This window comes from Stylophora pistillata, chromosome 14 (genome assembly GCF_964205215.1).
Source record: "Stylophora pistillata chromosome 14, jaStyPist1.2, whole genome shotgun sequence".
NCBI lineage: Eukaryota > Metazoa > Cnidaria > Anthozoa > Scleractinia > Pocilloporidae > Stylophora > Stylophora pistillata.
In genome coordinates, this window is record NC_142532.1 from 4,032,379 (window position 1) to 4,054,862 (window position 22,484).

Consider the following 22,484-nt stretch of genomic DNA (forward strand, 5'->3'; position numbering starts at 1 on the left):
GATGCTGGGATCAGGTGCCTCATTCGCTTTAGGGCCCCGATACCAGAGGCGATCTTTTTCGTTAGTTTTTCGATGTGACTATGCCAGTCGAGTTTATCGTCTATTATTACACCAAGGGATTTTGTAGCTGTAACCTGGCTCACTTGAGTACTGTTCATTCTAATTGTTGGTGAAGCTGTGAGGGTATTCAGTCTCTGCCTCGACCCTATTAGCATGAATTCGGTTTTAGCCATGTTCAACGTGAGTTTGTTCGCTTGTAGCCAGTTGAAGACGTTTTCTAGGTCTTCATTTAGACAAAACTGAACGTTCTCAAGATTGCTTCCCGCATATGTGAGGTGCGTGTCATCGGCATACATTCTCGGTTTACAATTTGATAAGCAATTTGGAAGATCGATGATATATAATAAGAACAATAATGGACCGAGGATGGTCCCTTGAGGGACGCTGCAAGTCAACGAGTAGCTACTGGATAGCAACCCGTTGACAGAGCATTTTTGTGTTCGGTTTTCCAAATATGACTGAAACCATCTGAAAGATTTTCCATGTATACCATAATAGTTTAGTTTCGATAGAAGGATCTGATGATCAACAGTGTCAAAAGCTTTTTTCAAATCTAGAAAAATTACTATTGATTTTCTCGTTATCAATATTATATGCCCAAGAATCTGTCGCTTCCAACAAAGCTGTTACAGTTGAATGATTAGCACGAAACCCTGATTGGTTTTGACATAAAATATCGTGCTCTTCCAAATAGGCATATAACTGTTCATAAACTATCCTTTCAACACCTTCGCCATTATTGGAATCACCGGTATTGGGCGGTAATTGTTAGCATCACCGCGGTCACCCTGTTTATAAAGAGGGGTAATCCTTGCATATTTCCAGTCATCTGGGAACGTCCCTTGGCTAATAGATTGATTGAAAATATCACATATCGGCACACAAATAAGATCAGCACATTCCTGATAAACCTAGCAGATATTTTGTCAAGGCCCGTTGCCTTTGACTTGTCTAGTTTATTTAAAAGTGAAAATACTTTAGTTGGATTGGTGGGTTGGAGCTTAAACCGTTTATCTGTTGCGGTAAGATATCTTTGATAGCTACCACTATCACAATTTATCTCACTGGCATGTTTTGGACCAATATTAGCAAAATGATTATTGAATTCATTTGATAGCTCCAACGGATTAGTTATCGTCAATCCGTTCACTTTTAGTGACGCCACTGGCGTTTTCCCAGATTTTCGAGAAGTTAGCTCGTTTATAGTCTGCCAGGTCTTTCGGGAGTCGCTGGTTTGCTTATTAAAACTATTTTGGTAATAAACTTGCTTAGCTGAGCGTATTTGCTTATTGACTATATTTCTTTGTTTCTTAAATAATGCCCAATCGTTAGGATCATTTGTCTTGATAGCTTTGATTTTTAATATGTCTCTATTATGCATAAGGTCTTTCAATTCAGAGGTAATCCACGGAGAACTCCGTGAACGAACGCACATCGTTTTCAGTGGGGCATGTTTGTCAGCGATAGCCAGAAATGTACATTTCCATTGCTGCCACATCACGTTTGGGTTGGAAGACTCGTATACATTACCCCAACATTGAGATAGAATATCATAACGAAACTTTTGGCGATCGAAATTTCTGAAATTTCTGTATGTAATAGAATTATGTCCGTTAGACATCCCATTCAGGGCAAGTTTTCTATATACATACACCATGCTATGATCACTTATTACAATATGACAAACTCCCGAACATGCAATCTTATCCGAGCAGTTGGTATAGATTAAATCAATTAGAGTTGATGAGGTGGGTGTTATCCTCGTCGGTTCAGAGATAAGCTGCTCGAGTCCGTAGACATCAGCAATACTCCTTAGTTTGGATGTGTTATTGTCATATCGAGTAGTGATCATGTCACAGTTCATGTCTCCCAGTACAAAAAATTCTACATTTTCACTATCCAATTTCCCAATTAGGGATTCAAAAGGTGAAAAAATGCCAATAGGAGAGTCAGGTGGTCTGTACCAAGTAACAATCACAAAAGATTTTGAATTTGGCTAATGGATTTCCAAGCAAAGATTTTCTAGTGTATCCATGTGTAGGTCATTTTGTACTGTAAAGTTGATTGAAGTTTTTACATAGAAGCATACCCCTCCGCCGCATTTTGTTAGTCTATCGTGGCGAACTATTTCGTATCCCGAAATATGAACTTCTTGATCTCGAATACTCTCGTTCAGTTTCGTTTCATTTATGGAAACAATATCGATATCATTGTTTGCTAATATGATTCTTAATTCGTCTATATGAGTAATTAATTGATTAATATTGAGTGATGCCATTCTAAAACCGCACAAAGGAGGCAATATTGAGACAGATTTTTGGGCCTTTTGGTTGTTTAATTGATCCCGCACGGCATTGACGGACAGCACATTATCTCATTCTTGGTGCGATTTAAAATTATTATAAAACTGCTTATTACCTTTAAAATTTAAGTGCAGTCCACCTTTGTTGAGTCCACTACGAGATATGTTCTCATGATGGATTAATTTCCATCCATTTTGATGGCAGAACTTCTTTAGATGCTTGTTGGCTGTTTTCACTGCCTGGTCCAGCTTATCATTTCTGCATACAAGCTATGACAGCGTAACTGTAGTATCGCAGGTGCCCTCGATCTGTCTCGCGAGATCCACAATCGATTCCGCAACAGCCTTTGGTTCCCTGGTTTTAAGATCATTAGTCCCAATGTGTAAAATCACTTCATTGGGCGAAGATTCCAGATTTGGCTTGAGATAGTGATTCATGGCCATTGTCGTAGTGCCCGAGAAAGGCTTGACTATAACCGTGTGGCCAACTGCTTTTCCCAGATCTTTTCCAGGTATTCTTGAGATCATCGAATCTCCTATGAGAAGGGTTGTGCGCTCTTTTGGTTGTTTTTCGGGTTCGGATTCTTTCCTGTCAGGGTGTTATTAGGACCTCCTTTACCTTTCGATTTCTTTCTTTTGTTCTTTGATTTCACAATGAAGCCTTGTTCTTTGTTGGCACAAGATGTTGACTCATCCATATTTTGGACAATGGTATGTTCGTTAGAGGTGTTACTCATTGAACGGCATTGAGTAGCTGCTTCTCTGGATACGATTTGCAATGCAAAACTCAAAGAATCGCATTCTTGGACTAACTTTTTATTTTCTTCCTTCAAAGTGAGAATTATCTCCCTAAGTCGAGAATTTTCAGATCTCAGGTCTTCCTCATTAGGTTTCTCTTTTATATGTAATGTAGTGTAAATGTAGTGTAAATGTACTGTAAATGTAGTGGCATCATAATTTTGAAACAGCCAGATTTTATTCGTTAAAACTCACTCAGCAGTGAGGCCTTAACTTAAAAACAGAAAATTCTGAGTTATATGTCTGAAGTTATGAAGAAATTAATTGCGGAATTCCCAAAACCATCCTCAAAAACTCTTCAATGCCATTTCCTCCCGACATGATAAGAGTAATGTGATTGCCATGCCATGCCCACTATTTCAAACTTCAATCTTTTGGTTGGCACACGTGTGAAGTTAGTTGGACTGCAAACAGGGAAAGTTGATTTTTGAGCACTTTGAACATAGTCAGTTAAGGTGTCTTGAAAGACGGTTTCCTATCACCTTAAAAACAAAGGCGTGCTATAAAAAGAGCCTTAGGTCCCACTGGACCATTTGTAAATCAACCGTCGTGTGATGTAGAACTCTTAGAGTCAAGTCAGCTTGAGTTACAGCTACTCCAAAGCAGTGAACAGCGGGCGCATTCCTCAAAATTGTTTTATGTCTTCATTACAATACAAGAATTTTTGAGATTTGTCTTTCCTTTCTCCAATGAAAACTGTCTTTATTTGTGGCAGTAAATTTGAGATCGAAGTAGGTGGTTTGCACGTTACCTCATTGCTACCTTGTTGGTGGAAGTAAACAATAGATATCTCATTAGTTCCTTTTGTTCGTCTAACAGCATTTAAATTTGACCCGCACACGTCAACGGTGAGTGACAAACTGGAGCCTAGGTCTTCCCAGGGAAGACTTCCTTATATAGCACGCCTTCATGTTGAAATAAGGTATTTCAGTCTTTTGTTTTGGTTTATCTACAATATTAAGCTGTTATTTCTATGTGCCAATTGGCTAGATCAAAGATTTCCCAACCTGGCTCCTATAAAAGAGCGACTATGTTCAAGGGAATCTTACATGAGGGTGCCTGAGAAAGGAGATCTATGAGAGTGCTTGCATTCTTTTTTCATTTGCACATCCCTGTACTTATCATGACATCCAGCCAAATATCTTCTTGTTTGGCATACAGTCTCAATCAATAAGTACATTACATTGCATAAATTGGGAATTCTGGTCATCAAGTTTGAAATGACGTCAAGGCAATCACATTTGAATGGGTCATTTCAAGTCTTTTGACATTGAGAACTTTTACTTTCACAGGCTTAGTGATAGAGTTAAGAAAGGACTCAATTGTAACCCTGGCAATATATTGTTCTGCTGAAAATGGCTACTGCTCTGGGACCAGATGAGGTGCTTTGTCCTACGAAAGGGCGAGATAATTTTCAACGGATGGCTCGGCTTTTAATAGGTGGAGGTACTGTGCTATTGAGGGAGGTTTTTGACAACAAATGTCCACCGAGTAATCTTCCAGCAATACTGAAGAATCCAGCCACAGAAAAGCTACTTAAGGCCGCAAAACTCACCAAACCACAAAGGGACTGCCTATACCCATCCCCAGGGGTGTGTGGAAAGTCGACAGATTTTGATATAACTCTCCTCTTTCGGTTGCTGAGAACAATTTGCAGCCTCACTCCTCCAGCCAAAGGTTGGGATTCTTTACCTTTACCCACAGACCAAAGCTTAGAGGCAGATTTAGTAAGAATTAAATACTACCGTAATTCATTATATGGTCATGTGAATGAGAACATGGAAGTATCAGATGATGAGTTTTTAGTACTTTGGAATGAAATCAGCGAGGCCCTGGTAAGAATTGCAGACCATATCAACCCTGTAAAGAAAACAGAATGGCAGAAAGCTATTGGTACATTTTTGAAAGATCCCCTCACTGAGAAAGACAAGAGACATGAGCAGGAATTGCTCAGTTGGTACCAGAATGATACAGAAGTAAAGGAATATATGAACAAGGTAAACTCCTCAATAAAGGGCTTGACAGAAACAGTTTGTGAGGAGGCCAAAGGCACTAATGATCAACTGAAGTGCTTCAGACAAGAACTCGGAGATCAGCTTGGAGGGGAACTGAAAACTGCAACCCAAGAAGTGCAGTGCTTAAGACGAGTGCTTCAATATGAAGCCCAAGGCATCAAAGATCAGCTTGGAGAGGAAGTAAAAACTGCAGCCCAAAAGGTGCAGTGCTTAACGCAACAATTTCAAGATGCAGCCCAAGGCATCAAAGATCATTTGAAAGTGGGAAGGGAACCCAATTCCTCAGCTGGAGGTCAGCTTGTTGCTTTTTTTCCTGCCTATCTTTTTCTTTTGAATTTATTTTTTTTCTCTCTATCATAAACACTGATTCATTATATTATATATCTATATAAATTTATATTTAACAATTATTCGCCGAAGGCAAAGTGAATATTCACGAGCCTGAGGCAAATAATTGTTTTAGTCTAATTACTCAGGTGATTCTAGAAATGAGCAAAGGAATATGTTAAATTTTATTAGTCATTGTCACATGTCAGTGAACAACTGAGTGAGAGCCGCTCACACGGACAACTGACTATTCCTCTTGTAAAAAGTCCTGTCTTTCCTCCTGACTGAGACGTAAAATTTTGACAAACAGTTATTCATATTGTTGACCTCCACTGCCTCAAAGTCAGTGGTAAATTCGGTTTGTTGTTGAAACCATTCTGTTAAGTAAATAAAGTATTGCAAAAATTTAATGTAGTTGTCTTGATTTATTCATGCATGTCGATATAAGCAAACTTTTCTCGGGAATTTAAATGGTTTCTTTGTTACATTTAGCACAATTTTCACACCTTACCTTTGAAGAGTGCGTGTCATTCCAAACTTTGTGGCATGTTTGGTATTCCTCAGAATGGTATTTCCTTTCATTAAATTAACTTCCTCTTCAGACACATCAACAAAGCGCGAGGCAGCCATGATTATAGCGTAATATGATGCCATTCTTGGCCAATAAGAGTGCGAGAATTTCTATTATCACCTGAGTAATTATACTAAATATATATATATCCTGTACAGTGCACCATATACATACAATTATATTTAATTTAACAGGAATGGCAGCATATAATTATTTTTAAAGCCCAAATCAATATCAGTTAAGTTTCTTAGTAGGTTAGTTGGCTAGCTGCCTCAGTACCACTCATCAATGGCCTTTTTAATAATAATAATTACAATAATTATTAATAATATATCTATTTCTATAGTGCATTTTCATGGAATGCTCTAATGTGCTTTACAACACTGTGCAGGGGACTTTTTTTTTCGGTAAATGCTTAGTTGCTGACCAGTAAATGAGACTTAATCCTCTCACAGTTAAACTTCGAGTGCGGATTGATTGTGAGGCCATTCCAGACCCTAATCCACAAAGTGGAGCTTCAGGAACTGTGGCTATATCAAGTCAAGGTATCCAAGAAGGTGGTGGGGAGCTTGTAGTAACTGGAACTTCAGGAAGAACAGTTCTGGGCTCACAGGGTGCCCAACCAGAAAGCCTGGAGACAGTAGTAAGAGCAGGTAAGGGTAAGGCAGTGGAGCTGTCTACATCCAACAGCCTATCTCAAGCAGGAGGGACTGAGATCTTTGAGGGAGCAAGTGTTGAAAGTCATGGTATACCCAATGGACAAGAAGTTTTGAATTTCATTGCACTCAAGTACTTCAAGGCAATTGACCCAACTAAACCAGAAGAACGAAATGGCTACATAGAATTTTTAACAAATGTGCGCAAAGTGCTGCTTGTTGATTCCCAGCCAGGAAGTTTGATATTAACAGTACTGTGTACTTCACTGGAGATACTGGATGCCCTGTGGGATGATTATTGCACAGGTCACTTGAATGACATGGCACAGAAATATCTTGTGACAAAGGACATTCTGAAGAAGTTTGACCTGACTGAGCTGAAACTGATGACAACTATTCAGAAGGAAGATTACCTAGCTGCACGAAAACATTTCTTGCAAGGTTTACGTGAGTTGTTCTTATTCCACTAAATAGGACATTGTGTTGGGTATTTCTTAGCAATTGCATCAGCAGAGGTTTGCATCAAAATTGTCAGTTGACTTATTTTTATATCTTTTTCTATGCAAGATTATCCATTAACCCCCCCTTTCCCAAACAGTGATGAATCATAATTTGCCTAATCTTCAGCCACCAACAGGCAACATTGAGTGGACACAGGGGGTTTTGTCATTTATAGCATGGTACATCAATCAAGGCTGTGTCATTTGAAACACAAGTGAATTTGTTAATTTCTTATCAAATTTTAGTGTTAACCTCTTATCATACTCTGCTACTTTAAATATTTGTTAATTCAATGCAAGTATCCTTTCGTTTCTCAAAGGAGAAATACATTTTTTTTGTAAGTTGGTACATTTAGCTGATGTTAACTGCCTTTTTGACCATCTTTTTCTTTTTAAGTACGATGTTAAACTGAAAGTTTGTAAGAAGCTTAATTAATTCTTCTCACTTTTTCAGTTCCAAGTGAAAGTGAAGACGCACCTGAAAGAGGAATTGCACTGGATTTTGATGGCAATGCCTTACACGGTGTGGTTCAATTTAACCTAATTCAGTTACTGTACTTCAAGAACGTTTACTCTCACACCTGAGTGAGGAAGAATCTGTTCTTGCAAGAGCTGTAGTGATTTTTCAAAAAGCCAGTGAGAATTTTAATTGTAAACTGCCAAAGAGAATTTCCAGAAAAAAATGACCCTTATCCTGGCCTTTCAATCATACCAGGAAGTAATTTCTTAACTTAGAAATCAGTGGGCATCACAATTTTTTACAAAAATTGGGATGATCTTGAAAGTGGTGGGTTTGCCATAGCTGATTGAATAGATAGTGGTATATTTACTTTAAAAACAGGAAATCACGAGGATTCACTGAGTGATGCAAAAGTTCTGCTGAAAATGGCTACTGCTCTGGGACCAGACGCTGTGCTATGTCCTTCAAAAGGGCGAGATAATTTTCAACGGATGGCTCGGCTTTTGATAAGTGGAGGTACTGTGCTATTCAGGGAGGTTTTTGACAACAAATGTCCACCGAGTAATCTTCCAGCAATCCTGAAGAATCCAGCTACAGAGAAGCTACTCAAGGCTGCAAAGCTCACCAAACCACAATGGGAGTGTTTGTACCCATCCCCAGGGGTGTATGGAAAGTCAACAGACTTTGATATAACTCTTCTCTTTCGGTTGCTGAGATCAATTTGCAGCCTCACCCCTCCAGCCAAAGGTTGGGATTCTTTACCTTTACCCACAGACCAAAGCTTAGAGGCAGATTTAGCAAGAATTAAATTCTACCGTAATTCAATATATGGTCATGTGAATGAGAAAATGGAAGTATCAGATGATGATTTTTTAGTACTTTGGAAAGAAATCACCGAGGCTCTGGTAAGAATTGCGGGTCAAGTCAACCCTGTAAAGAAAACAGAATGGCGGAAGGCTATTGGTACATTTTTGAAAGATCCCCTTACTGACAAACACAAAAAACATGATGAGGGGGAATTGCTCATTTGGTACCAGAGTGATATGGAAGTAAAGGAATGTATGACAACGATGAACTCTTCAATAAAAACTACGGCCCAAGAGGTGCAGCGCTTAAGACAAGAGCTTCAAGATGAAGCCCAAGGTATCAAAGATTATCTTGGAGAGGAAGTAAAAGCTACAGCCCAAGAAGTGCAGTGCTTAAGGCAGGAACTTCAAGGTGTGGCCCAAAGCATTAAAGATCACCTTGGAGGGGAAGTAAAAACTGCAACCCAAGAAGCGCAGAGCTTACGACAGGAACTTCAGAATAAGGCGCGAGGTATAAGAGATCAGCTCAAAGGGGAAGTGAAAACTGCAACCCAAGAAGTGCAGTGCTTAAGACAAAAGCTTCAAGATAAAGCCCAAGGTATCAAAGATCAGCTTGGAGAGAGAGTAAAACCAACACCCCAAGAGGTGCAAGGCTTAACACAACAGTTTCAAGATGAAGCCAAACGCATAAGAGATCAGCTTGAAGGGGAAGTAAAAGCTACAGCCCAAGAAGTGCAGTGCTTAAGACAAAAACTTCAAGATGAAGCCCAAGAGATCAGAGATCAGCTTGGCGGGGAAGTAAACACTACAGCCCAAGAGATGCAGTGCTTAGGAAAGAAACTTCAAGGGGACGCCCAAGAGACCAGAGATCACCTTGGAGGGGAAATAAAAACTACAGCCCAAGAGGTGCAGTGCTTAAGAAAGGAACTTCAAGATGAAGCCCAAGACATCAGAGATCAACTTGGAGGGGAAGTAAAAACTGCAACCCAGGAGGTGCAATGCTTAAGACAAGAGCTTCAAGATGAAGCCCAAAGCACGAGAGATCAGCTTAGAGGAGAAGAAAAAACAACAGCCCAAGAAGTGCAGTGCTTAAGACAGGAGCTTCAAGATGAAGCCCAAGGCGATAGAGATCAGATTGGAGTAAGAGTAAAGACCTCAGCCTTAGAAGTGCAGTGCTTAAGACAAGAGCTTCAAGATGAAACCCAAGACAACAGAGATCAGCTCGGAGGAGAAGTAAAAACTACAGCCCAAGAAGTGGAGTTTCTAAGACAAGACCTTCAAGATGGAGCAAAAGGTATCAGGGCTGAATCACTTGCAAAGCAAGTGAATTTGGAAATTTCTTATCAAATTTTAGTGTTTATTTCTTATCACAGTCTGCACCTTTAAATATTTGTTAATTCCTTTGGCTTTTGATGTTATGTGTCATTGTATCCTTCCCATTCTCAAAGAGGATATATATTTATTTTGTAGTTTGGTACACTGAGCTGATGTTAATAGCGTTTTAACCATTTTCTTCTATGAAAGCATGATGTAAAAAACCAAAAGTTTGTAAGAAGCTTTTTCTCAGTTTTTCAGTTTGATGTACTAAGATTACAAAGCAGCTTTTAATGAGACAAAATTTTACCACCATGTATTAATCCTTCTATCATCTTAGATAATTCTTTTATCATTTTATCATTTTAGATCCGGAACTGTCAACTTCATACGTCGTGAACCAAATCACTCAAAAATTCAAGCAATTGCGCCAGTTACGAGAAGACCTGAACAAGACTTTTATCGAATGGATACCAAAGAGAAAACATACCAGGGAGAAACTGCAAGAGCTTGCGACAAATTTAAACAAACATCACACAAATGTTAACATATCAACCATCACAGGGGCGTCTATGGGTACCGTAGGAGGGATCCTATCGATAGCGGGCCTCATCGTTGCACCTTTCACTCTTGGAGCCGGGATTGCGATCTCACTCGTTGGCGCCGGAATTGGAGGCGCGGGAGGTCTGGTGATGTCAGGTTCCAAGGTAACTGAGCTAATTCTCACAAAATTAGGATTGAAAGAGGTTCAAGAGGCCATTGATGAGGACAGGGAAGCTTGCACGCAACTGCAAGAAAAGTTGGAAGCTCTCAAGAACTTCATCTCCACTCTAGCAGAGTTTCTGAAACCTCTTCACAACGATGCTCAGTTGAGAGGAGAATTAGAAGGTAGTGGTTTTAAATTCCTTCACCATCTAGCCCCTTCTGAACCCACGACTTCCCCCGGAGAGAGAGTAGATTTCGGCGCCAGGTTCTTCCGGATTTTCTTGTCCGCGGCTTCAATCTCGGCCTCAGCGTGCGCTACCACGACGAGAGGTTTGGTGGGGAGCGTGGCATTGGCGGGAGTACCTGTTGCACATGTGGCCGGTTCAGCAGTAAGCGCGGCAGTGTTACCTCTGGACATCGTATTGCTAGTGAAGTCGTCAGTAGAGCTCAAAAGAGGTTCGACTTCCAAGGCGGTGGAAGACATCAGGCAGATCTTAAGTGAGTTAGAATGCCCAGAGGAGGAAGAAATTCAACTCATGGTGGAGAGGTTTATCGAAGAAAAGTTTACTGAGGCCAAACTGAGGCCTATAATAATGACAAGAGCAAAGCCGAAAACGCCACAGAAAAACCAAAAGATGTGAGTGGTGCGAACAGTGATTAATTGGTTAAAGAGGCTGGGTCTTTAACCAATTAATCACTGGGTCTTAACTCTTAAAGTGTTAAGACCCAGCCTCAGTGAGGCTGGGTCTTAACACTTTATCTCACAAAATCTGATTCGTAATACTCACTGCAGTATATTTGCAGTATATTTAGTAAATAAACCCCCTTCGGGCGGCTGTTATGTCGGCTGATAATGTCTGCGGCTGAGAGATGGTCCGAAAAATAAATATTTGGCCGAGAAGCGAAGCTTCGAGGGCAAATATGAAATTTTGAGGACAATCTCTCAGCCAAGGACATTATCAGCCGACATACCAGCAATCCAGAACGGGGTTTATTTATTTTGTAACCCTCTCATTAATTTTCACATCGCAATTAAACTGCGGGTAAACACAGTATAAAAAAGCCAGTGGTGATTTGATGGCGAATGCGCGTGATTGACGCAAGCAATTAAGTACATATGATTGGTTTAAATTACTTTTTTTTAATGTGATTGGACCAAACCTTGACAAGCTGTCATTTGAAATTAATTCTCATAACGCCCCTTAGATCAAAAACTCGAAAACTTGGCGCTTTTGGTTCACATTTTCCGACGTGCTGTTCAAAAACTTGACTACAAAGAAATGTTTATCAGTCTCAGGAAAAAATCAAATCATTTCAATTTTCACTGTGAGGACTGAAAAAAAAACCAGTTTGGTTTTCTTCCATGTAAATAGGAGAACGGAAAAGTTGAAACTCTTGTGTTGACTATGCTTCTTTTTCACGGAAAAAATCGGAGGACAAATATCGACGCGGACGGGGTTTATTGCGTGATAGCTGTCCTGTGATTTCGCACCAGGTGACGTAAAGTAACCACTAAAATCGCGCCAAAATTAATGGGTGGGTTATAATTTCTCATAAACTACTCAAGAGAATGTTGTGTTAAAAAATTTCCCGATGACAACTTTTACAATCTCAGCACCTGTTTGCTAGATTATGTACCGAAAGGTTTAGGAGAGATAGACTTCGACCTTTCCTGGGAGGTTCAGCTTTATCAACGTTTAGTCGTTTCTGCGTTGATAATGAGTTACAATAAAGAAACCTACTCAAGTTGATTTACAAATATCACTATTATTGATAACTTTCATCTTAGTTCAGTGAAAAGAAATTCGTCTTTTAGTTTTGTTTCCTAAAATTGTTTTACCCCAGAATCGAAGATCTTTCTTCAAAATTTTTTCTGTTTTCTTCGGACCTTGAAACAAATTTCGCCATGTATTCTGAGTGCGTTTTCTTTTTGCAATGTTTCGCACCTGGCGATCCTACAGTCCTTTGCACAAACGAAAGTCCGGATCAGATTTCAGGGAAGTCGTTTAACCCAAATACATTTTCTTGCAGAGGTGGAATGCGGGCAGATTTATGATAAAAGTAGCAATGAAAGCAACCAATCTCTAAGTAATTTTATAAACTTCAGTTGTAAAGCTTGAATATAATTATAGTGATGGTTGGGTGAATGATTTTTTGAAACATCAACCAGAATTCTAATGTTTGGAGGATAAGTCACGCGTGAGCTTGCAGTCGGTACAACCAAGAGATTATATTCTTTCAGTGAAACTAAAACCTGAAACTCATTATAATTTGATGCGAAATAGCGACAGCCTATCACACAATTATGCTTCCAAATTTTTTTTCATGGACTAGACCTTCAAAGATAATTTTTTACTTCATTGAATATTTGTCTTGCAGAAATTTGTTGTCAAACAAAGATTATGTCCGAGTCACGACGAGTTACCGAGTGTTGGGCCGGTTAGAAGAAGACTTGATTAACGCTTTTAGGCGCTGGATACCAAGGAGGAAACATACTATGGAAAAACTAGAGGAACTAGCGTCCAAATTACACGAACACCACATGAATGTCAGTAAATCGACCGTAGCAGGTGCTTCTGCGAGTACCCTAGGAGGAATCCTAGCGATAGTGGGCCTGATTACCACGCTCTTTACTTTTGGAGCCGGGCTTGTGGTCTCCCTCGCTGGCGCCGTAATCATAGTCGCAGGAGTCTTGAGGATGTCTGTTTCCAAAGCAATCTACATAACCCTCGCAAAGTTAGGACTGAAGAAAGTTAAGGAAACCATTGACGAGGACAGGGGAGCCTGCACGCAACTGAAAGGAAAGGTGGACAACCTCGAGAAGTTCATCTCCGATCTGAGAGGAATACAAAACGAGGGTTCTGCGTTTCTTCACAATCTAGCTCAAAGGGAGTTCACGACTTCAACCGAGGAGAAAGTAGATTTCTCCGCCAGGTTTTTCTGGGGCTTCTCGTCCACGGCTTCAATAGGGGCTGGGGCGTTTGCTGCTGCTGGTGGCTTCGCGCGAACCGGGGGTTTGGCGGGAGTGCGCGTGGCCAATTTAGCTGGAGGAATTGTTGGCGCCGTGTTGTTACCTTTGGATATCTACATGTTGATGAAATCGTCTTTAGAGATGCATAAAGGCTGGACTACGCAGGCTGTCCAAGACATCAAGGGGCTGCTAAGCGAATTGGAATGCCCAGAGGAAGAGGAGATTCAGGGAATGGTACGGAAATTCATCGCCGAGAAGTTTAAGGCCGGAGACCTTTAAGGATGAGGGTTCAAATGAAGCACAAAGAAAGTGACAATCAAAATTAAGCCGAAACTGTAGCAATTTAGTACACACGAAACCTGAGTGAAGCGACCTGGTGTACTAAGTAGAATCCTCCAGAACCTAGGCCAAAGATGTTTTTTTTTTTTTATAAAAGCTGTGCACTTAGGTAAATCGTGTCCAGTTCAGCAATTTCAATTTATTACAAGGAAAAGAGCCGATTGCTGAGTAACAGCATTGACTAACTCATTAGGATTAGCCGAACGTACAAACCTCATTTCTAAACATATTTTGATTCATATTTTCTTTTATAGCGATCCGCCATGGCAGAGATTATAACAAACTCAGCAAAACATCTCGCTCTTGATTATTCAACTTCAAATGCACAAATAGGCTGCAGAGTCTAAAACTGGATTTCCGTTCCGCATACTCTAGAAATTTAAGCTTTCAAGGATATAAAAAAAGATATGCTACTTTGTGAAATGCTACGAAATCCGTAAAGACTGGTTTGTCTGTCACAGTTATTCCATCCATTGACGGATCCAGACCTTGAGCTGAGGGGGGGGGGGGGGGGTCGTTTTATTTTTCTGTGTGTTTACCTGCCGGATGTTCTTCCCTCTGCGTTTATTTTTTACCCAAACTGAGGGGGGAGGGTCCGGTCCTCCCGTGCCCCTCCCCTAGGTCCGCCCCTGGTATTGGATCAATGTCACTATTTGGGCAATTGCGCACCTACCCCTCTCGTGACCCAAAAGCCAGCCAGTCAACAGAATAACAAGCTACGGTTAATGTTGGATCAGGGGAAGGGTGGGTGCGGAGTTTCTCGGTTATTGTACTAGAACCCTTGTATCAAATATAACCAATTCTAAGAGAACAGAACCTTTTCCCAAACCGTTGACGTGTGTTAGAATTGGAGCTATGCCCACCCAGACCGTGAAAGTTGCCCTAAGAACTGATTTTGTTGATAACATAAAGGACAAATGATCGTGTGAATCGCTCATAGTTTCCGTGATATTCACACGTGATGTTTTGAAAAGTTTTCAAATTCAGTTTCCTACGGCTCGTGCAATTCGGCAAACTTTCAAAACACCATTTACGCCTCTAAACCACGTACTACACTCGCGTTTTTACAATTTCCATCATCACGCGCGATAAAGGTGGCTCAAAATAGCTGATTTTTTTAAGTTGTGACGGCTGTGAAGAAATTTAAAGTTGGGCTCGCTATCTTTTGGTAATTTACTTGAACCTGTTGAAGAAGGAGACCTGCACCAATCCTGCACTAGTCGTACACCTGCAAGGTCCAGTGTTAATTAACTGATATGTGGGACAAGTGTACTCCGGAAACCCTGAGATTTTTATATCCTCTGTTGAAAAGCATATAAAAACGTTGAATTCTTGCCTAGTTTTGAGTTTCCAGAGAGAAACCAAACCTTCGGAGATTCTTTTCTTTGTCACAAAGTCGACTGCAGAGGCCGCCGTTTTGAAAAACAACTTTGTAACCTAGCCGGAAACACGAAATCCCGAATGGCACCCCAAAACGCGCGCACCACAAACAGCCTTTATTCCATTTGGTGATTGGCTGTACTGTTGTAACAAAGCTAGCGCTTCGGTTCGAATCGATACAGTTGTAGACATGAAGTCTTTAACCCTCGTGGGTAAGCGGCCAAGTTACTAGCTAAACAACAATCAAGTTTTAGGCGCATTCGAGGAAAATTGCCGCAAGGTTACGTTTCTCTCTGGAATATCACATCACGGTCGTGTCTTAATTCAGTCAAATATGCTTGTTTTGACCTTACCCACTCACAGGAGTGATAACAGGTGATATCTCCCTGAAAACATCATCAAACTTCCAACAAAAAAGTGACAAAAATAGAGCAATTCAACAACCGACGGATGCTATATTGATTTTCCGGTAGTCCGCGGCACCAAATGCAGATATATAAAATACAATATGGAGTTAATCTACAGTGTTAGGTGGGCTCCTGACAGTGTTCAATAACTTTACCTTTTTACAAAATATAACCTTTACAAAATTGATGATGCATAGAGCATTAAATCTGTAAATTAACTCCATATTGTATTTCATATATTTGCATTTGGTCCCGCGGAACTATCGGAAAATCAATATAGCATCCATCGGTTGTTGAATTGGTAATATTGTAGTAAAAGCAGAATCCCTGAGTCGAGATAAGAACAGCAATCATTTCTTCTTTGTTTTACAGAGGAGGGAAGGGAACAGCGAGGCAAACGCGAGGCACGCGTGAAGGGTGGGTCACGCACAAGAGGATAAGTACTCCTCGCTTCGTGTGGACCTCTGTGCATACCGCTTCAGTTTTATTCCACCCTTACACTAAAATACACAATAAAATGAAAGACAAGTTTTTCCAATCGCCAGTGATGTGTTAATTTCAATCATTATTCATTGTTACATGAATAAAAGCTTCTTTCAGTCTGATTGGAAAGCAGGCTGTACTCTAATTGCGTTCTTCTCCATATCGAAGAACTTTCGTGTGTCCCGTAATGGTAGAGAAGTAAAGTGAGTCACACAACACCAGTCACGCAAGACACAGAAGATGCAATAACGAACTAAAACTCGAAATCTCTGTCCTAACTTCGTAGGGGTCAAGTACTCCATTGCCTGCAAGATCGTAAATGTTGTTTGGAATCCTACTCTCTACACTATAGTTACTGGTGGCGAAGGTACCGATGTGGTGCCCTTGGTACTTGGTGATGAGAAGACAAGGGAATCTTAACGTGCTAGTGCATCTGTTTCCTCATGACACAGCGCTGGCGCTGGCACTGTCTGATAGCTTTAATCCTTCATCGATCTCATAGTAAAGAATGATATTTATCACCCTCTTCTGGATACGGGCTGGGTACTCTACAAATTTTCTTAATCCTTGGAACTTCAGATACGTTTTTTTCTTCATCGCGGTCACACTACTGACGAGCATCCTTTCTTCTTTTCTTTATTAAGAACCACCCTGCGAATCCCTGAACTGAAATATAGCACAAACCAGATCTGGTAGGAAGGGGTGTTGGCGGCAATTATTCGAAGGCGGGCACTAGGAAGGGCACACCCTGAGAGTGTTCGCATTAATAATTAAAAGGATAACTTTATTTAATAGCTTTATTTGATAAGAATTTTACCGGATGACTAATTCGAACACTTAGTTACTACATATTAACTAAATCAGTGAAGGCGAAATCCTATTATTGACGCTATATTTGCTTGCTATTGATGCTCTCTCTGTTGCTGTAGATATTTCTCGATCAACTCATTGAGGCTTTCCGCGGCTGCAATAATTTTCGGAAAAACCAACATTGTCGAAGTTTCCTTGAAAAAATGTAATCTCCTTTTCCTTTACTTCGTGTGTTGATTGAGTCTTTTGGTGCTTGAAGGCTTTACCCCGCTCGTCTGGTTTTCCCGCTTTGCGAAAATGTGACGTATGAGCCAATAAGGTTCACAGGTTACTGGAAGCAGGAGTAACGAAAACTTTGGAAGTACTCGCAACATTTTGTCAAACTACCGCTTACCCATTGTTGGGCATCTCACTGTCCCCTCGAAGCACCTCTCAAGCTTATGTTCCCAGGTACCAAAGAATCACACTGATGTAGTTCGAAGGAAGGAAATCGGGAGGTTAAAGGCCTAACTGCCTACTTCTTTTGCATGGACGAATGTATAACCCTTCATTAAGGAATTCTTGAAAGTATGTTAAAGTTACAACTTCAACAGATAAGAAGACTGTCAGGGAGGTTCAACGGGTATATATGCAACACGCAATCTCCCATTTGGAATCTGATAGCCAATTTGCTGTAGTATCGAAGATCATGGTAAAGTCGTTTACGGAAGGTAATTGGAAGAATAACAAAACTGACTCTGGCGTACTTTTAGCCACATATTGCGCTGATCATAGAGGTCTATTAAGCATCAGGAATGAGAACTTTTAACATCCGGCTTCTGTCCGCGTCTCAAATACGATTTTTCTTAAGTTCCCTTTTGAAATCATTATTATCACCATTCCGCAAAGGAAAAGTAAACTCGTTTAAGATCAATGATGCTTCGTACGTTTTTTTCCCTAGAAATATTAAGATATGATTTATCTTTCATCCTCTAAAGAGGGTGACTGACAATCGACCGTATCGTGACTGCTTGGTATTATATTTCTTATGTTAAACATTGTGCATACAACCTTAATGGGATCAGTTTCTTTTCTTATCATGGAAATGGCTCCATAAAACTTTTGCCTAATTTCCTCAGTACTTTAAATACTCAACATGTACTTATAGAACTCTTTCTGTAAACAGTATTATGTAGTGGCAAGCTGTAAATGTCGTGGCATCATAATTTTGAAACAGCTAGATTTCCTTCGTTAAAACTCACTCAGCAGTGAGGCCTTACCTTAAAAAGAGAAATCTCTAGCAGAATTCCCGAGACTATCCTCAAAAACTATTAAGCGGAATATGCTCCTAATATTATTAGAGTATAGTGATTGCCATGCCATACCCACTATTTCAATCTTCAGCAGGGTCAGCACGTGTGAAGTTAGTTTCACTGCAAACAGGGAAAGTTGATTTTTGAGCACTTTGAAACTATTGAGTCAGAAGGTGTCTTAAAAAACCGTTTCCTATCACCTTAAATAGGGTATTTCAGTATTTTGTTTGGTTTATTCACAATATTAAGCTGTTATTTCTATCTGCCAATTGGCTAGTTCAAAGATTTCATGACCTGGCTCCTATAAAAGAGTAGCTATGTTCAGAGAAATCTTACCATGGTCATAAGGGTGTCCTGAGAAAGGAGATCCATGAGAGTGCTTGCATTCTCTTTTCATTTGCACACCTCTCTATTAATCATGACATTCAGCCAAATATCTTCTTGTCTGTCATACACTATCAATCAATAAGTACATTACATTGCTTAAATTGTGAATTCTGGTCATCAAGTTTGAAATGACGTCAAGGCAATCACATTTGAATGGGTCATTTCTGGTCTTGTGACATTGATAACTTTTAATTTCACAGGCTTAGTGATAGAGTTAAGAAAGAGCTAAATTGTAACCCTGGCAATATATTATTCTGCTGCGGAAAATAGCTATTGCTCTCGGACCAGATAAGGTGCTTTGTCATACAAAAGGGCGAGATTATTTTCAACGGATGGCTCGGCTTTTAATAAGTGGAGGTACTGTGCTATTGAGGGAGGGTTTTGATAACAGATGTCCACCGAGTAATCTTCCAACAATACTGAGGAATCCAGCCACAGAGAAGCTACTTAAGGCTGCAAAGCTCACCAAACCACAATGGGACTGCCTGTACCCATCCCCAGGGGCGTATGGAAAGTCAACAGATTTTGATATAACTCTTCTCTTTCGGTTGCTGTGAACAATAGGTAGCCTCACCCCTCCTGCCAAAGGTTGAGATTCTTTACCTTTACCTTCAGACCAAAGCTTAGAGGCAGATTAAGCAAGAATTAAATTCTACCGTAATTCAATATATGGTCATGTGAGTGAGAACATGGAAGTATCAGATGATGATTTTTTAGTACTTTGGAAAGAAATCAGCGAGGCCCTGGTAAGAATTGCTGGTCTAATCAACCCTGTAAAGATAGCAGAATGGCAGAAAGCTATTGGTACATTTTTGAAAGATCCCCTTAGTGAGAAAGACAAGGGACATGACCAGGAATTGCTCAATTGGTACCAGAATGGTACGGGAGTAAAGGAATATATGAACAAGGTAAACTCCTCAATAAAGCACTTGACAGAAACAGTTTGTGAGGAGGCCAAAGGCACTAATGATCAACTTAATTGCTTAAGACAAGAGCTTCAATATGAAGCTCAAGGTATCAAAGATCAGCTTGGAGAGGAAGTAAAAACTGCAGCCGAAAAAGTGCAGTGCTTAAGGCAAGAGCTTCAAGATGCAGCCCAAGGCCTCAAAGATCATTTGCAACAGGGAGGCCAACCCAATTCCTCAGCAGGAGGTCAGCTTATTGCTTATTTTCTTGTATATCATTTTCTTTTTAATTTATTTTTCTCTTTATCATAAACACCGATTCATTACATTATAGTGTGTCCTGTACAGTGCAACATATACACTTACATTTAATTTTACAGGAATGGCTCCATATATTTTCAAAGCTCAAATCAATGTCAATTACCATTTCAAATCGTTTTGACTCCGTTCCTAGCTTTGGGAGGTTGTAGCGCTAGCTAACTCAAAGAAAAACAGAAATATTAAAGCTTATAATGTTAACTTTATCTCAATGGCCAAGAGTACTGACTTTACCATAGAGTACCACAACCTAGATCTTGAAGTAGCTAAAGAAGTAGGTGACAAGGGTGGGGAGAGTTATGCTTATGGAAATCTTGGCATTGCTCATCAGAGTCTGGGTGATTTAAGAAAAGCCAAAGAGTATTATGATTGTCTTGAAACAGCTAAAGAAGTACTACAACCCACTCCTTGAAATAGCTAAAGAAGTATTTAGAGTCAAGCATGGAGAGGGTAAAGTTTATTGCAATCTTGGCATCGCTAATATTTTATTCTGGGTAACTTTACAAAGGCCAAAGAGTTATACCAAACGTATGTTATCAAATTTTTCATACTAATATGTTTGAGTTAAGAGGTAAGACATATTTTATTCAAAAAAGTTTAGTCAAATTGAGTTCCTTTCATCATTAAACACTTATGTTTTCAATTGAAACGTAAGGAACCAAGACAAAAGGGTTGAAATTGCCCATTACATCGCAACAAAAAAACAGTGATGTAGAGTATTGTCCATGCCTGAATTTTTCCTTTTTGTAAATTATAATGTATATGACAAGGAATGTTCCATTTCAATTGGGAAAATTTGTTTATGCTCCTGAAATAGGTCAGCAATCAAAGGAAACCATGCAGTGTTCAAAAGTAAGCATATCTGTAGAAAAGAGTTATGAATATAATGTAAATCGAGCTCTTATTTTTAGAAATACAGGGCTTAAGGATAACACTATCAATTATTGAAATTTTCCTCTTTAAAATTTTCTTTGCTTTGAACTTTTTCCTTTAATTTGAAAATATCTTTTCTAGGTATCCGTAAGTATTTGGAACTTTTCCTGTATTCAAGACCGGTTATGTGGTCAAAAGTTAAATATTTACAGTGTCCAGGTATTATGGAGGAAATTTTGTGAACCCAATCTTAATTTACATTGTAACAGACTCTGGTGGCTACCATTTGTGTGCAGCTCCATTTCATATCAGGGAGAAGTATACTCCGGAAACCCGGAAATTTTTATTTGAGCTGTTTAAAAGTACAGTGGAACCCCTCTAAACCGGACCCTCATTAAACTGGAATCCTCTCTTTACTGGACCTTTTTTCAGCCCCAAAATCTGTCATACGTTATCTGTATTTTTAACCTCAATAAACCGGAACCCCTCACTTCCGGAAACCGAACGCTTTTTTCAGTCCTTAATCTCATACTGACAAGAAATTGACCTTGTTAAACCGGACGTGAAAGTTTTAAGCTTGCCACCCACGGGAGGGTGGGGGGTACTGCCATATATGGGCTACATAGGTATGTCCCGCTGTGAAGGGTATGGGACACTTTACTCTAGGATAGGGTATATAAATCAGAGCATTTGGCCCTAGAATAGGGTATCATTTTTCAGGAAACTGATCAGTTGGTTGAAGATTTTATCTAGACTAGGGAAACCGGGAATTGCCACTCAAACATAAAAAAATCAAATCGACAAGTTGAAATTTACGCAACTCAGCCCAGGAAGTAAAAGCAAAGAAAGTGTCAATAGATGGCTATCATAAAACAGTACTGGATATTATTAACTGTCAAAAATCGGGATTCAGACGGAAGTCGGTGGTTTTAATACTGGTTAAAATTAAACAACTAATTGTTCCTTATAATGGCGTACGTGCGTGCTTGGCATAGCTCAGTCCCAGAGCTCAGCATGTAACTTGCAACGCGACCAAGTTGAATACGGGGTTGAAAATCGAAAACCCGTGTCCAAAACCCGTCCAAAATTAGGACTCATTTAGGACTAATCTTCGAGACTATAGAAGAAGGAAGGTGGACTAGCTTTTTTGTAACTTAGAGAAAGAAGGTAAGTGCTTCTTTTTTTTTAGCTGGAAAACAGCTACTCTAGGATAGGGGGGTTTGGGGAGTTTACTCTAGTATAGGGCAGCCAAATTCAGCTGAACTAGCTCTAGTATAGGTTAAGGGTTCCAGGGTGCCAGCGGCACATCCACACCGAGAAAATCCTAAAGTACCCCCCTCCCCGGGGGCTTGCCACCAAAATCAAATCACACGTTTTTAAACGAGATTAAAATTAAAACCGTAATAATGCAGCTGTGAAATCCCTATCAGAAGTGAGAAACGTGCATCGGCTAATTACTCATAGTTCTATCGGTACTGAAGGAAAAAATCTAAAGTCGACAATCGTGCCGCTGTTGTTGGGTTGAATGAATGACAACAATAGGGGTCAGGTTAAGAGAATGTCATGTTGCGGGTAAAATTACGAACAAACGAAGTAGCAAACATCACTATGTCTGAGAGACCAGAGTTATCGTTAGAGAAGAGAATTGAGTTGATCAAATACGCGGAATCAGTGCCTAAACCAACAGTGAAGGCTCTAAGCGGTAAATTTGGGATCGGTAAATCAAATGTATGTGATATTTTGAAGAAAGAAGCTAGTCCACAAATGATTTAAAGCGGCGATCATATTACCCTGTGTGTAACACT

At 39.9% G+C, this 22,484-nt stretch overlaps 3 protein-coding genes across 4 annotated transcripts in view; all 3 read left to right on the top strand.

Moving 5' to 3' along the window:
• Positions 1-7,919, top strand: part of LOC148716153 (uncharacterized) — a 9,364-nt gene extending 1,445 nt beyond the window's left edge. Inside the window, exons 2-5 of one of the 2 annotated variants that reach the window (XM_088744965.1) lie at positions 3,980-4,082; positions 4,453-5,467; positions 6,529-7,176; positions 7,684-7,919. In XM_088744965.1, the coding sequence (XP_088601091.1) occupies positions 4,516-5,467; positions 6,529-7,176; positions 7,684-7,814 (1,731 nt within the window). In that variant the 5' untranslated portion in view covers positions 3,980-4,082; positions 4,453-4,515 and the 3' untranslated portion in view covers positions 7,815-7,919. The remainder of the gene's footprint in view (positions 1-3,979; positions 4,083-4,452; positions 5,468-6,528; positions 7,177-7,683) is intronic. The other variant, XM_088744964.1, reaches the window with a different exon arrangement.
• A 112-nt stretch (positions 7,920-8,031) lies between these two features.
• Positions 8,032-14,257, top strand: LOC111328186 (uncharacterized). Its single transcript, XM_088744961.1, has 3 exons — positions 8,032-9,789; positions 10,179-11,151; positions 12,894-14,257. The coding sequence occupies exons 1-3, from the start codon at positions 8,115-8,117 to the stop codon at positions 13,762-13,764; spliced, it is 3,519 nt and encodes a 1,172-aa protein (XP_088601087.1). The 5' UTR covers positions 8,032-8,114; the 3' UTR covers positions 13,765-14,257.
• Positions 14,258-18,818: 4,561 nt separating this feature from the next.
• Positions 18,819-20,012, top strand: LOC148716154 (uncharacterized). The gene has a single exon (XM_088744978.1). It carries the CDS (start codon positions 19,273-19,275, stop codon positions 19,798-19,800), a length of 528 nt encoding a protein of 175 aa, XP_088601104.1. The 5' UTR covers positions 18,819-19,272; the 3' UTR covers positions 19,801-20,012.
• Positions 20,013-22,484: the final 2,472 nt, after the last annotated feature.